This window comes from Pieris napi, chromosome 1 (genome assembly GCF_905475465.1).
Source record: "Pieris napi chromosome 1, ilPieNapi1.2, whole genome shotgun sequence".
Classification (NCBI taxonomy): Eukaryota; Metazoa; Arthropoda; class Insecta; order Lepidoptera; family Pieridae; genus Pieris; species Pieris napi.
Window position 1 is genome coordinate 13,803,237 of NC_062234.1, and position 15,364 is coordinate 13,818,600.

The 15,364-nt window shown below is 34.4% G+C and overlaps 2 protein-coding genes across 2 annotated transcripts; both read left to right on the forward strand.

The window, feature by feature from the left end:
- The first annotated feature begins 433 nt into the window (after positions 1-433).
- LOC125053220 (alpha-N-acetylgalactosaminidase-like) lies at positions 434-10,162 on the forward strand. Its single transcript, XM_047654469.1, has 10 exons — positions 434-668; positions 2,225-2,370; positions 3,696-3,870; positions 6,712-6,886; positions 7,129-7,211; positions 7,729-7,887; positions 7,965-8,177; positions 8,571-8,699; positions 9,163-9,238; positions 10,053-10,162. Exons 2-10 carry the CDS (start codon positions 2,225-2,227, stop codon positions 10,124-10,126), a joined length of 1,230 nt encoding a protein of 409 aa, XP_047510425.1. The 5' UTR covers positions 434-668; the 3' UTR covers positions 10,127-10,162.
- A 2,113-nt stretch (positions 10,163-12,275) lies between these two features.
- On the forward strand, positions 12,276-14,561 carry LOC125051901 (hydroxymethylglutaryl-CoA synthase 1). Its single transcript, XM_047652526.1, has one exon. It carries the CDS (start codon positions 12,688-12,690, stop codon positions 14,059-14,061), a length of 1,374 nt encoding a protein of 457 aa, XP_047508482.1. The 5' UTR covers positions 12,276-12,687; the 3' UTR covers positions 14,062-14,561.
- The last annotated feature ends 803 nt before the right edge of the window (positions 14,562-15,364 follow it).

A 15,364-nucleotide genomic window follows, 5' to 3' on the forward strand; every position in this document is an offset into this window, starting at 1 on the left:
ACATAATTATATCTATTGTATGAAATGTATCTAATGTATAAAATATAGTTGTCAATTTGTTATTTGACAGTTCACGAATCCAACGCGAACGTACATAACTAGAAAGAGTTAGGATGCGCAGTGAATTTTTTCTATTTTACGCGCAATTTCCAATCCAATCTTCAAGTTATGTCATTACTATAGTGAGAATGAAAACCATAGACAAATGGCGAATAATGGCGTTGCGTGATTTTGACAAGAGCATCTCGGGTCCAATCATACAAAATGATTGTATTTCCAATCAAACAAAACACGCCTACTTTTGTCTTTATTCTTTAATTTCACATTATCACCCACAAGGTGTTTTCGTGAATCACTTGTAACATTTTTAAACTGACAATTAATTATTAGAGCATGAAAAATGATAGATAATACTTTATTTTGAATTACAAAAGTTTAACCCAGTTTGTAAACAGTACGCAACAAATTTAACAATTTATTTGTCTTCAATGGTTTGTGCGGTATCATTTTATGTACATTACTTTGAAAATTCGAGTGCAGTGCGTACAGTAGTGGAAACTTAGAGAGATAACTGCTATTGCGTTCCTAAAAAATTCCCTTGTTATCGCATTTCTAAACACATATATTGCGGTACACTCAATTGTTGTTTTCAAAACACTGCTAAGGAGGTAAGTGCTAATATATTTGACAATTTATTTTAATACAGTTTTTTTTAATTTAAATAAGTGGAGTTTAAGTACGATGCATACATTTAAGTGTAAAAATCAAAATAGTTACGAATTATGAGGGTAGTAGGTATAGTACTTTAAAGTAATTGTGTTTTAAACATTATTAGTATTTATACATATATCTTCTGTAAGTGTGTTTGTAATTAAAAAACTCCTCTCAAATGTCTAGAACGATTTAGATGAAATTTTACGTTGTGGATTCGTGAATATAAATTTAAATGATTTTTTTTTGTATTTAAAATGTGTACAGGTAACGTCTTTCAGATCCACTAGTGCGTTATAAAATTTGCAAAATCGGATGTCCAATTTGAACAAATCCAATGCCTTTTTTTAAATTTTTGGAATAATGATGGAACAGTCTTTTACGTAACGCAAATTACAATTACCAGGATCGCAGAAAAATGTAGATACTCGAAATATTCATATTCCCTTTATTACAAAACATTGTCCCGTGGCTTTAGGGTTGTTCCTCGATGTCACACTTTTATTTCAATACCTTTGACGTATTCCCGTGAGATGTTATGTAAATATCATGTTATGCAAATCACGGATAACACATGCTTCATATCTTTGTATATTCTATTCAGTATATTTTGATACGTCGTAATCGAGACAGTAGGCGTAGGAAGTTTTATTAAGGTTAAAACGTGTGGGATGAATCTTTAATTCTTGCTACATAAGGGCAATAAAGAGAGGCTTACTGATTGAGATAAGTCTGGCCGCAGAGGTCAAGCTGCCAAGAAAATACTTTAAATACTTCTTCAGTACTCATTAGTCGTGTGACGTTTCTACTGCTTTTACAGACCTAAAACCATTATTTCAAACGTTAGTCTTTTAATTGATTCAGTCGATACTGTAGCGATACCTATAATCTGTGGCCATCAGTATGATGACTTTCATTCCCTGAAACGCGCTAACGAAGTTATTCCGACCGCTAAGGATATATGCAATTTCTAGTCCAACTGGGGACCTCCCTTCCCGACAAAAAAGGCCCAAAGGCCCTCGACATGTACTAACAGATCCGAATGATCCAATCACCGTAGCTAACAGAGTCGGAGAAGTATAACTTCAAAAATTCAACTAGGGGGTAGTAAGAGTGAAAAGGTACCTCGTAATGATTACTCCAGTTCCTTATTAAATTTTCGTATAGATATAAATAAGTAAGATAATCCGTAATAATAAAATCAATTCACTAAAGTACTTACTACGTATATTTTTCTGTCAAATTAAAATTTACGCTATGATGAAAAGATATCATTTAGTTAAATATACATATTATAGATTTGGATATATTTTAGTTAAATTATTTATTACCATTAATCACACCTTAAACTATCGATTCTTATCTAATATTTAATTTCAATAGTCATCTTAATGTAAGGTCAATGAACTTTGATAATAACAATCAGGTTACATATTAAAGTGGACATCGTTACGCTATAGACGTTTTCATACCAATACGATCGCAGTGCTCGTTAATCATATCAATTTCACAGATGTATGTGCTTTTGCTATTTTGCGTACTTGGTGTAACCTCGGCGTTGGAAAATGGACTAGCTTTGACCCCGCCTATGGGATGGTTGACATGGCAACGGTTTAGATGCATCACGGACTGCAAGAGGTACCCAGATGAATGTATAAGGTAATACTATGTCTCATAACATTAGATTCAAAGATACAGTGACTGATTTTGATCTAGATTTTAATGTTTTGGCTTCACACTTAGCGCGAACTATTACTCCCAAAGTCATGATCCAGATAAGATGTCATTTAAGATTTCGTTTGAATGTCTCTGATGTTGAATTTCGAATGTTTACTTAATTTCATTTAAACATGGTCATTTATAACGAGACCAACGACAAGAACTATTTCAATTGACGGCTTTTTTATAGTAAAAGTTTTTATCTGTCCCTTATGCTCATTAATATATTAATTGAAGTAGTGTCGACGGTTATAATAATTATGTGTAGGAGGAAAACGTTGAGAGGAAACTTAATTTACTAATTAATATTATAATAAAACTGTGAAACGGCACATATTAGATAATCCATGAGGCTCGTGGGCGCCGAATATGAAAATACAGTAAAATTGGTGCTTAATGTACTTGTCATTGCTTAATATAACATGTCAATTAATACGATTTTTGAAAAGCACTCGAAACATTTAAGTAAATAATGTAAAAAAATGCTCGTTGATATTTATTAACATGTACAAAATTTTGACTAAAAAGTAGCATAAACAAGTGTTAATGTTGTTTTCCATTTAAAATATATGCCTGCATAAATTAATGTAGTTTATTTACATTTATTTATATTTACTTAATTTTATCCTTATATTATTTGTTATACTATTGTGTACGATATCAATATTGCTAAAACATTTATAACAGGCGTTTAACAATTCTGCGTTGTGAATTCATCACCCAATACATCCTATACTGACTAAATAAGGATAAATTATAATAAAACTATACTGATACATTATAATATCTTCAACTATTGGATTAAACCATTTCGTTGTTCTAAATTTCCACTAATTAGATTAAAAATTTCCATTGAAATTAAGACTAAAAAGTAGGTATGTCTGATGTGGAAATAATTACAATTTAATGGTTTACGTTTTAATTGCCGTAGAAACTAAAATTGTACATTGTACATGTTTCAGTATTGTTCAATAAAATATATGTTGCCGACAATAATATTAAGGACTCTGAATTTTGATTTCTCCCTAATATCTACATAAACACATATACACAGAAGTGTCCATACCTATTTACTTAAATTTTATTTACTAAAATGTATTACATAGGTAGGAAGTAAGAAAGGAAACTGCCGATTTCTCGGTTATGAGTTTATTTAACCATACACAATTGTACTTTAACAACATATGTCGGAATTTGGATTAAAAATTGAGTGTTTTGAGTTCAGATATTCCCACATCATCACAATAATGTATTTTTTCTTGCAGCGAAGCTTTAATAAGGCGTACAGCGGATAAAATGGTGAGCGACGGCTATCTGGCCGCGGGGTATAATTATGTCGGCATAGATGATTGCTGGATGGAGAAAGATCGTGATAAGGATGGCAGACTGGTGGCGGACGCTACACGCTTCCCTAATGGCATGAAGGGGATTGGTGATTATGTGAGAATCTATACTTATATTACAAATCTAAAGAATATTTGTTTTGTTTGCGTAAATTAGTAGTATTTATCCTGGAAAGCTTTATTAATAATAATATTTATTTATATTATCACGCCTTCATCCTGGAGGCAGACCATGGATCTCCACTTACTACGGTCCTCGCCTCTCTTACCATGCTCGTCGGATGTGAGAAGTTTTACCTTGTCTCTTCTCTAGTACCTCGTGGATTTTGTCTAGATATGTACGACAAAGCCTACTGAACCCGATTTCACCAAGCTTTAATTAATAATATAAGGATCAAATTTTTTTTGTGTTTTTACCATCTGCAATCAGCCTCTTGGCTTTAATCAGATTTTCGCAAACTATCAAACTGCGGCAAGTCTTGCCCTTCTCAGCGGAAACACGCAGTCCGCCGTTTCCAAGAGGCCCGGAAGCTACTAGGGCTTTGACGTGTTGCTAAAGTCTCTTTTTATATTCTTTCTATTTTAATGTCTTCTTCGACAGTGGAAATTCCCAAATATTTATGCACTTCATTTCGTGTTAACCACGGCGCACCGCTCATATTGAGCAGTGTTTTGTTTTGTAGCCGCTGTAGGATTTCGATATTAGAGCGGCTTGCTGATCCTCAGCTGTATCCCATAGGACCATATTGATTTAATGACAGTTTTATAAATGAGAAGTTTATTCTCCAGACTGAGTGCGGATTTTCTACCTAATAGCCAGTTCGTGGAAGCTTATTATTAGCATGCTGCTCTTCTTGGCTTTTATATGGTCTTGCCATGTTAAGCGTTTGTCTCGATGCATGCCCAAGTATTTGGCTGTAGTCCGTATTGGTGATCAAAAAGAATGGCGGAGTTTCTTGCCAGTCCTTCTCGTCCGCTCTATGTCATTAATTTGGGTAGGGACTGTAAATTTAGACTGTAATTTTTTTAATAACCAATATGAATAAATGAAATGGGATTTGATAACATTACAGAACAAATTTAAATTCGGGAGGTTATCGTTTATTGACAATTATGGTCAACATTAGCAAGAAATAAATAATCTATGGCGATACAACCTTTTTAGGTCTGGGCCTTTTGTATCTGTTTCATGATAATAGGCAAGTAGGTGATCAGCCTTCTGTGCCTGACGCACGCCGTTGACTTTTTTGAGGCAAGGTGGTTTCCTCCCGATGTTTTCCTTCACCGATCGAGCGAATGTTAAATGCGCACATAGAAAGAAAGTCTACTGGTGCACAGCCGGGGATCGAACCTACGACCAGAGAGTTGTACGCTGTAGCCACTAGACCAACACCGCTCAAGAGTCAAGTTCATGAAATAGTTCGATTAAAATAATACGATCGGCTCACGTCTTACATATAGTACCTAACATCGTCCTAATAAGACAATATAATACCGTATAATGGCGGAATAATATGTGTTATTGTTCAAGACTTTTCCGCTTTGTGGAAGAATTATTAAAAATAAAATACATTATTATAAAGAAATATTATAATTAAATTATAGTCATTGCGAAATAATGGCCATTCAAGATTCTCATTCATGTCTAGTAATAATAAACTTTTTTACTGTGTTTAAACAATCGACAAAGAAAAAAATAAAATGCTTATTATATCAATTGATAATTCAATATTTTTAATAAAATTACCTTATTTGTTATTAGCGATCAAATTGTAAAATAGCTCAATGATTCTCTTAGAGGCCGTAAGAGATAATTACTCATTTGTATGCCCTCCATCTTAGGTTAGTAATGGCATTTCACCGATGATCTTTTATTTATTTTAACTGAAAACACAAATTGCTTTTGGAATCTTCCTTGAGTTACTAAGAACCAGGGAATATATAAATCAGCAGACTTTCTTCCTAACTTAGGTTACGTGTTTAATGTCGAGTTTTCGTAGAGCTTTTACCCAATTTAGCGTTATATTCCTCAAAAGAATAACTACATCGAAATTACAATACGTAGTTAAACTAGTTACATCATAATTATTGGAATCGCCAATTTGTGAAAGAGATAAGTTATTGATTGAGTTATTTGGAATCCCAAAATATAGTAAGATAGAGGCGTGAAAATATTAAACGCAAGACGAAATAATAAAATTATAATAAAATTTTATTCATGACAGATATATGGTCGTGACAAAAATTCTCTATTACTAGTCCCTGCACTAACGAGCTTTTGTGTTGTGGAGTTTACAATTATTCCGTGGTACATGGTGCATGTTTAAAACAGTTTTTTAAAACAAACTTTAAAAAAAAAAAAAACTGTTAACTCCAATCAAACAAAAGTCGTATAAGACCTTTAGTATGCATGATTGTATGAGTATGTGTGCGTATTACAGGTACACTCTGTATTTGAAAGTGTAGCTGAGAGCTGTTAGGCCGGGAGATAGTGACACAAAATAGTGGGTCATTTGTACCAGTATGACGGTTCTTCAGGGGTCTTATTACGCAATGAAAAAAAAAATATGGTCATAGCGCTGGTACCGGTGCACTATTTTGTGTCACTATCTCCCGGCCTATGGTATACGTATATGTGCGCTGTCTGTGTTACTTCTTGGAACCTCAGTCTTGCAAAAATATGTAACGGTCTCTGCAGAATCGAAATCCAATACATGTATTATTCGATCGTGATTTGTAAAGCATCTTTAATCCAAGTTGACACGTGACGCGATACGTCAGACGCCCGTTTGTCCAATGACAATCTAACGAATGCTTGCGTCTTGTGTTACATTCTCATCGCCAGTATTACACACGTTTTAATTATATCATCGTCATAATTTCGTCCCTGAATACATAGCTTAGCGGGTAGAAATTATTTCTATTATTAATTTTTCAGCTTCATTCAAAGGGCTTCAAATTCTTTCTGTATCAAGACTATGGAAACAAAACATGTGCGGGCTACCCCGGTGTGCTAGGCCATGAAAAGATCGATGTGGACTCATTTGTAGGATGGGGAGTGGATTATATAAAACTGGATGGGTGTAATGTCGAACTGTCTAAAATGGATACAGGTAATTAATTTAAAAAAGGTTCCTTAGTAAAACTTATAATTTGAGTGGTAAATTCGTGGCAGTGGTTCACGGCGGCGGGAGAGTGACGTGTCGCTCGCGTGATTGGTAAATCAGTTGACGTCCCGCGCTGCGCAAACTTTCCCCCACTCCGTTGTTGTTGCCGGTATCTGTAGGCCGTGTAAACAAAAAATCACGGCATGACTTTAGTTAGGTTGGATGTACAATATTATATATTTTTACAGGTTATCCTGAATTTGGTAGAATGATGAATGAAAGTGGCCGACCAATGGTGTACTCGTGCAGTTGGCCTGCATATCAAGACAAAGTAAGTTGTGACATAGGCGATATTTTACTTAAGTTTTTATGGCTTAATATACAGGATGTCCCAAAAGTCGACGTCAAGTCGAAATTTTCTCATAGGTAATGCCACACCAGTTATCAGAAAAATAAAAAAAAAATAAGTCATGTATTTTTGAAGTTATGGATATTTTTTTGTTATTCCAGAAAATGCACACCATGTGACATTTTTTTCATTCCTGTTGTTACAAATATTTACTTTTTGCCAAATTTTTTTCTCTTACGTCATCCCGAATAGTGTTTTATGTAACCTATGATCCTAAACTCTGTGCTGATCACTCCAACTTTTAGGAAAATGTAATTTTATACCGTACCAAGTTAATATATTTTAATATATTACTTAAGACAACCTTTTGATTAAACAAAAATACTTACAGTATTTTCAATTTTCCTAACATACATAGTATTAATAATAATAATTAAAAATTAATAAATAGCAAATTAAAACTTCTCTGAGTTACTTGTAAATTATATGGTTTTTACAGCCCGACTACAAGTCGATTAGAGAGCATTGCAATCTGTGGAGGAACACTGATGATATACAGGACTCCTGGGCATCTCTCACCAGTATCATGGACTGGTTTGCGGAAAGACCTGAACTGGTGGAATTCGCTGGGCCAGGGCATTGGAATGACCCTGATATGGTATGGCTGAAATTGAGAATTAAAAAAAAAAAAAAAACGAATTGGTGTTCTGGGATGTAACAAGATTTTGATTACAGCTTTTAATCGGCAACTACGGTCTATCTGTGGACCAGGCAAGGGTCCAGATGGCAGTCTGGTCGATCATGGCAGCACCTCTGATGATGAGCGTCGATCTTGATACTATCAAAGACGAGTTCAAGCAAATTCTACTTAATGATAGAGTAATTGAAATAGATCAGGATGAAATGGGAAAACAGGGCATGCGGGTCTGGAATAAGTCAAGATGCGAGGTAAGATTTGGTATCTTGAAGTGGGATTTTCTTTTATCAGCGTGAGAGTTGTAGCTTGGAGAAATTCAGGAGGACAAATATGATCAAAAGCAATAAAAATAAATTATAGAACGCAAACAATATTTCTTAGGGTGCGTCCTCGCAAACGGCTCGCGAGCTGCACATTCGCGGCGCATTCGCCAGATGTGGACGCACCCTAATAAATTAAAATATTTACAAATAGACTATTTCCTACAGTATGAACTGACATGAATCAAACCTTTTTGACAACGGACAATGAAAAACGTCTCTTAATATATGGAGTTCATGAATTACTTTCATACATTGTGTCAAGTGTGCCCTTCGCCATGTGTTCACTTTAAAATACAACTTATTGAACTTTTCAATTTGCAGATTTGGAGTCGTGAATTATCGAATGGTTACGCGGTGGCGTTTGTGAGCAGACGCGATGATGGCGCCCCCTACACTGTAGCCGCTGCATTTAATGACATGAGGATACCCGAACAGAATTACCATGTGGAGGTAGATGGCATTGCTATACATATCTTTATATATATATAATTCTTCTGTGAGTGTGTATGTCACTGAACTTCTCTCAAACGACTGGACCGATTTTGATGAAATTTTTTGTGTGTGTTCAAGGGGATCTGGGAATGGTTTAGATTCACAAATCAGCCCGCCAGATGGCGCTGCAGTCGGTACTTTCATACTTTGCTTTACTAATTGCTTGAAATATCATGCAGGACAACGTCTGTCGGGTCCACTAGTTTATTATAAATATACATTTTTATAAATTTTATTTTGATATTTTGCAAACTAGTATTAATTAATACTAATTTGTAGTTTATACTTCTTTTGATTCTATCATATATTATCCTTTGGCGCCGCTTTCAAATTAACTTGATTATTATTTCCAACATTTCACTGATAGTGCTGAAAGACTGTTTAATTTTAAAATAAAAATACTGTATTTGATTTTTTGCAGGAGCTTTTTGACCAAGAAGCTTCGCGATCGTTTGGAACAAAGGACAAAACCTTCAAATCTAGAATTAATCCTTCGGGTAAGCATAAGGCTTTAATATATCCCATAGATCACAAAAAGTTGACGCGTTTCCATAGTTTTCAGTTATGTTCAATGATATCTTTCTGTTGATTCTTAAGAAGCTTATATTTATGTAGTACTCTTTGATGACAGATGAATTAGTAGCTTAGTTATTCAGAGCTTTTTACCTGAAAAATAATAACCTGACCGATAACCACATGGAGTACTGTTCTCACCTCTGGGAGCTCCCAAGTACCAGCTCCGTCCACTTGACCGTATTCAACGTAGAGCGATTCGAATCGTTGACAACCAATAACTTTCTGAGCGGCTTGGTCCCTTGGCGTTGCGTAAAGATGTCGGGTCACTCTGCACCTTCTACCGTATTTATCACGGAGAGTGTTCAAACGAGTTGTTTGGATAACTCCAGCTGAGTTTCATTATCGGACGTCGAGGCGGAATACTAAATTCCACCCGTATCACGTCGATGTCCGTCGTTTCACAACTGAGTGTTATTTAAGGCATTTTTTGCCGCGCACCACCACTATGTGGAACGAGCTGCCCACTGAAGTAGGGTCCTTCAAGAAATGAGCGTACAAATTCATATAAGGCTATGCACTATCGAGGCTTCTGGCAGTGTCCATAGGTGGCGTTATTCTTAACATCAGATGAGCCTCCTGCCCGTTTGCCCCTATTATAGAGTATATAAAAAAACTCATTCATATAAAATAAGTAACTATAATGCAGAAAAGTCGGCCCAGCGTCTAATTTAGGATACGGGACTATATAATTACTACCATACATACGTAAGTAATATAATAATAATTTTGTTGCAGGCGTCAAGTTTTACAAGTTTACACCAATAAAATGGAATGAAATAAATGTCACTAGAATAACCAATCGTCAATGAGATTTCTTATTAACTATTAAAATATAATATTAATTATTTGATTGTTTTATTTTATGTAAGCCTGGTAAACAAGCGAGCTATTTATAACCCAGATGTTTTTTAAATCACAACGTATGAAGAGATTTTTCTTTTTTTCTTGCCTGCTAGTGAAGGAAAATGTCATTTGGAGAAATCAGCACCTTTAAGCTGTAACTTCCTGAGTAAGGGCTCGGGTGTCGAGGACAGAAGGTTGATCAATCCCCTGCCTAGTAACAATGTCTAGCAATGAACAAAAAACGTATAAAAGAAATTTAATTGCAACAAGATATTAAGTATTTTCATTCAGCATAATTGTGTTCATTTGCGAATTATTTTAATGGATTTTGCACGAATGCGCAATGACAATTATAGCACATAAAGAGGGTGTCGTTAAATAGTCTTACGGATTTGACGGCAGAAAGCATAACAATTAAATTCAAATTGATATTGTCACTTCTATACACACGGCGTAAGCATTGATCTCTAGGTCCGATCAATAAAATCTTATAATAAAACTGTTCTGTTATTTCGCATCAACTTATAAGTACATGAGTGACACAATCCGAATGTGCCGCTAAAAAAAACTGTGTCTATTGTGAAAATTGGCAAAAATAATAATTATTTAAAGGCCCCTTTGTCATGTTGGTGGACGAAAATTAATCTCGGATTAATATTAAAGTAATGCTTTCCGAGTACAAGAGAATATTAATTATTCATGGTATTTTAAAATTAATTGGTATTTACGTAATCGGCATCTACACCCAAATAGAAATGAATGTCTTTTACAGTTTCTGCACAAAAAGTTTATATGGCCAGCCAGAAACTTTTATAATTTCCTATTCACGTCAAATTGCTACACACTCTTCAAGAAGTCGGTCAAAATCAAGTTGGGTGGCGCGTGGAATTTAAATAGTCGACACTGACCTTAAGAGTAACCGTTACAAGTGATATAGTGAAAGTTAACGTAACATACGATATTTTATGAGCACAGGCAAAGTAGAAATTAGAATGATGTGTATGTATTTGTTAGAATGTAAGAAATCAAAGAGTTCTAGAACAGGTGTAACAGTAACATGTAGACAATTTAAAACTAATAGTAGGTACGTAATTATTAATATCATCACTATCACATTATATCAATCGCTTCGATGTACTGATCACATAATGAGGGTCAGATTTGGTATGGAAATAATCCCGTTGCGATTTGTCTAGCAAGAAATATTATGTAAGCGCAGAATGTTGTCGGTTCTGTGATCTTACCGTGTATGTACTCCAGTTCTCGGACACTTCCGTTCCATCGTGCATTGAAAGCTAGATAAGAAAAAGAGAGAGAGTCTGTTTCTGTATACACACTGAGCTGTCGTGGCCTAAGAATGACTTTATTTTATATAAATTATTATATCTTCAAACCTCTATCAACTTAGGGTTTTGAAATATTTTCAAAAATTACAATAGAAGAGTATGTATTGAGGTACTTAGAAATGTATTAGTAATATTTGATGTATATACGTTTCATATTTTTTTTTTGTAATAAGAAACTAAGGATCACGATTGTTCTGATTTCATTTGAACATTGACCAACTGCTGACACGGCTCACGTGGCTATTCTATACTGTACTAGCTGAAAATGCGATACACAGACAGCTCACAAAAGTAATTTAAATATATATTATTTGAACATTGACCAACTGCTGACACGGCTCACGTGGTTGTTCTAAATTTTAATAGCAAAAGGTGCGCGATACGATGGCGCAGCTTGCACATAGATTCACTACATATACTATACAGATACTCCTGACATTTAATACATGTAAATTTAACCACACATTTCAGAGGCCGGCAAGCTGTGCAGCGATCAAGATCGAGACATGATCTAAGTAAAAAAAATATGCGTACTGAATAAAAAATCAATATTAGAGAGACCTATATAAAAATTATTTTAAATTACACTTGATTAATTCTCATTCTCAGGACTACATAGAGAAAGAAATATTATTAACGGGAGAGAGTATTACTTAAGTAATCTGTACTACTTGAAATTTTGAAATAGGGTTTCTACTTTCTAGATCCTTTGAAACGTTGACACTGACAAACAGAATTAGGACTAAGACAAAAGTTCAAACGTCAAAATTTAAAAGTTCGTCGTCTTGCAGAAATTAAAAATTATAAGAAAATAAATTTTAATTACACGTTGTGAAACAAAAGCATTAATGTAATTAAAACGTAATTATTTAATGGTACATTTATGTATATAACCGGACAGTTTGCGTCACATTAATATTGTTATCGGTCAGCCGCGTAAGAGTAGAAGAAAGTTAGGTTAACGGTTCCGTAGTAGGTCAATGGTATGATGATCGCATACCGGCGGTATAGTCAATAGTGGACTAGTCTGACGTCGACACTGAACGAGTTCTTGGCTGTTGCCGTAGCGAGCGAGTCTGAATCAAGACGCGACGAGAGTTAGTAGTCCGCGACGCAAGTTACAGTTATTTCCGAGAAAATTGTGTCATTATATTGGTGTTTCATCAGTTAACCATATCGCAATGGGCAAAGGCAAAGTTGAAAACGTGGGTATCCACGCTATGGAAATTTACTTTCCCTCGCAATATGTTGATCAAGTGGAATTGGAAAAATATGATGAAGTCGCTGCTGGGAAATATACAATTGGTTTAGGGCAAAGTAAAATGGCATTTTGCACAGATAGAGAAGATATTAACTCCATCTGCCTCACAGTGCTTCATAGACTTATTGAAAAGAACAACATTAACCTTCATGATATTGGACGCCTTGAGGTTGGTACTGAAACAATTATTGATAAAAGCAAAAGTGTTAAAACATTTCTTATGACCCTGTTTGCCAAAGAAGGTGCCACAGATATTGAAGGCATAGACACAACTAATGCCTGTTATGGAGGGACTGCAGCATTATTTAATGCTATTAATTGGGTTGAATCATCTTCATGGGATGGAAGGAAGGCTATTGTGGTTGCTGGAGATATTGCTGTATATGGTAAAGGTCCAGCTAGACCTACTGGAGGAGCTGGGGCAGTTGCAATGCTCATAGCTCCTGATGCCCCTTTAGTGTTTGATTGTGGAGTTCGTGCTTCATACATGACCCATGCCTATGATTTCTACAAACCGGATCTTGCATCTGAGTTTCCTTATGTTGATGGGAAGCTTTCTATTCAGTGCTACCTTAGTGCATTGGACAACTGCTATAATTTGTTTTCTAAAAAAATGAGGGCCATAGATCCTAACTTTAAAGGTTTATTGAGTCTAGATGGAATGCTATTTCACTCACCATATTGTAAATTAGTTCAAAAATCATTGGCTAGAGTGAGTTTTAATGATTTCCTGAATACACCTTATGAAGAAAGGGAAAGTAAATTCCCTGGTCTCTCACAGTTCAATGAGTTTAAGCGGGAAAACACATATTTTGATAGAGATGTTGAGAAGGCATTTATGACCTACAGTAAAGATCTATTTGAAGCAAAAACAAAACCTTCTCTGCATTTAGCTCGAAATGTCGGTAATATGTACACTCCATCTTTATATGGTGGTCTTCTATCCTACTTAGTAAGCAAGTCTCCAGAACAATTGATTGGAAAAAAATTTGCTTTGTTCTCATACGGGTCAGGTTTAGCATCAACTATGTATTCAATTAACATCTGCAATGACATGAGTGCTGGATCAAAGTTGGAGAAATTAATAAATTCTGTTAATGAAAGTGTGTCACTATTAGAGAAACGTATGTGTGTAGAACCACAAAAGTTCTCAGATTACATGCAAGTTAGAACAGAAAACTACCACACTGCTCCATATGAGCCCTCGGGACCAGTGGACACACTTTTTCCCGGTACATACTATCTCATTAAAATTGATGACCAAAGAAGGCGTACATATGATAGAAAATTGTAGATAGTTATTGAAGGGGAATTGTGCAAAGTATTCTATATTAAGTCTAGTGTATGTATTTAGAAAATTATTTCAATAGATTCATAAATGTCAATTTAATGAAAGAATTAGGACTTTAAAGGCCAAATTGAATTTAATTTTAGTTAATGCATGTTCAATTTTTAATTATTTCTAAATTGTTTATTTATTTCAAAACACTATTTTGGTTATGTCTTTTTAAATATAAAGAACAAATCAATGGCATTTTATTGAATGTTTGTAATGTTAATCAATTTTTTAAAGGGTTGTTGGTGGTTGAATGTATTTGAGGTTGGGAAGGAACTTATTAAAAATAGTCACTAAATATATATTCACATTATTTTATTTGTGGAAAACTATTACACTAATATTTATTGTAGAATTAGGGAACATATTCTTAACATTAAAAAGATATGTCATCACAAAGTGTTGTCAATATTTTATAAAATTTATTTGTTAATTGAATATTAAATTTATGCAACAAAGTTATGTTTTATTAATCCTACTTTTGTCTATTTAAATTTAATTGTTCTTATAATATCTTCCTTGATATTTCTATTAAAAAAGAGATACTCTGACATATTATGTTTACAAGAAGTAATTGTTACAGTAAGAGTGTGAAATTCTCACTGGACCTAGATGCATACAGAAATATATTTTCACCAGTTTTTCTGATAATTTTTGTTTTAGGCATTCTGTGCCTTTTAAAACTAAAATACCTACCTACTTTGTAGTTATGCGAGACATTAAGGATATTTGGGATAAAAGAATCCTAATATGACGACTCATTGGTCAAGTGGTTAGTACCCCTGACTGCGAATCCATGGGTCCCGGGTTCGATCCCCGGCTGAGGCGAACATCGATGTGATGAGCATTTGGTGTTGTTCTTAGGTCTTGGGTGTTTAAATATGTATTTATATGTATATCTATCTATAATATGTATGTATATCCGTTGCCTAGTACCCATAACACAAGCTTCACCAGCTTAGCATGGGACTAGGTCAATTGGTGTGAATTGTCTTTAAAAAAAAAAAAAAACTAATGTATTGACTAACCCAAAGCAGTCTGAACTAGATATACTACTACAATATAACTTCATGTTAATTAATTATTGTTTTTAATTAATAGTAGTTTATACAACTTATTACTCTAGATCGTAATAATTAATACGCAGTTCATTTAGCTCTCGATATTATGTTTAAAGTTAGTAACAGCTGTTTGCGATGTGTAGTTTGTATCTCATAACATTATTAATTAAAACTTTGCTTTAATTATCAATGTATAACAA

Excerpts from the sequence above, each read along its gene's own strand:
- LOC125053220 (XM_047654469.1), top strand. The coding sequence starts at position 2,225 with ATGTATGTGCTTTTGCTATTTTGCGTACTTGGTGTAACCTCGGCGTTG. Across the intron at positions 2,371-3,695 it reads TACCCAGATGAATGTATAAG|CGAAGCTTTAATAAGGCGTA; the intron begins GTAATACTATGT and ends TTTTTCTTGCAG. Across the intron at positions 7,212-7,728 it reads GGCCTGCATATCAAGACAAA|CCCGACTACAAGTCGATTAG; the intron begins GTAAGTTGTGAC and ends TGGTTTTTACAG.
- LOC125051901 (XM_047652526.1), top strand. The coding sequence starts at position 12,688 with ATGGGCAAAGGCAAAGTTGAAAACGTGGGTATCCACGCTATGGAAATT.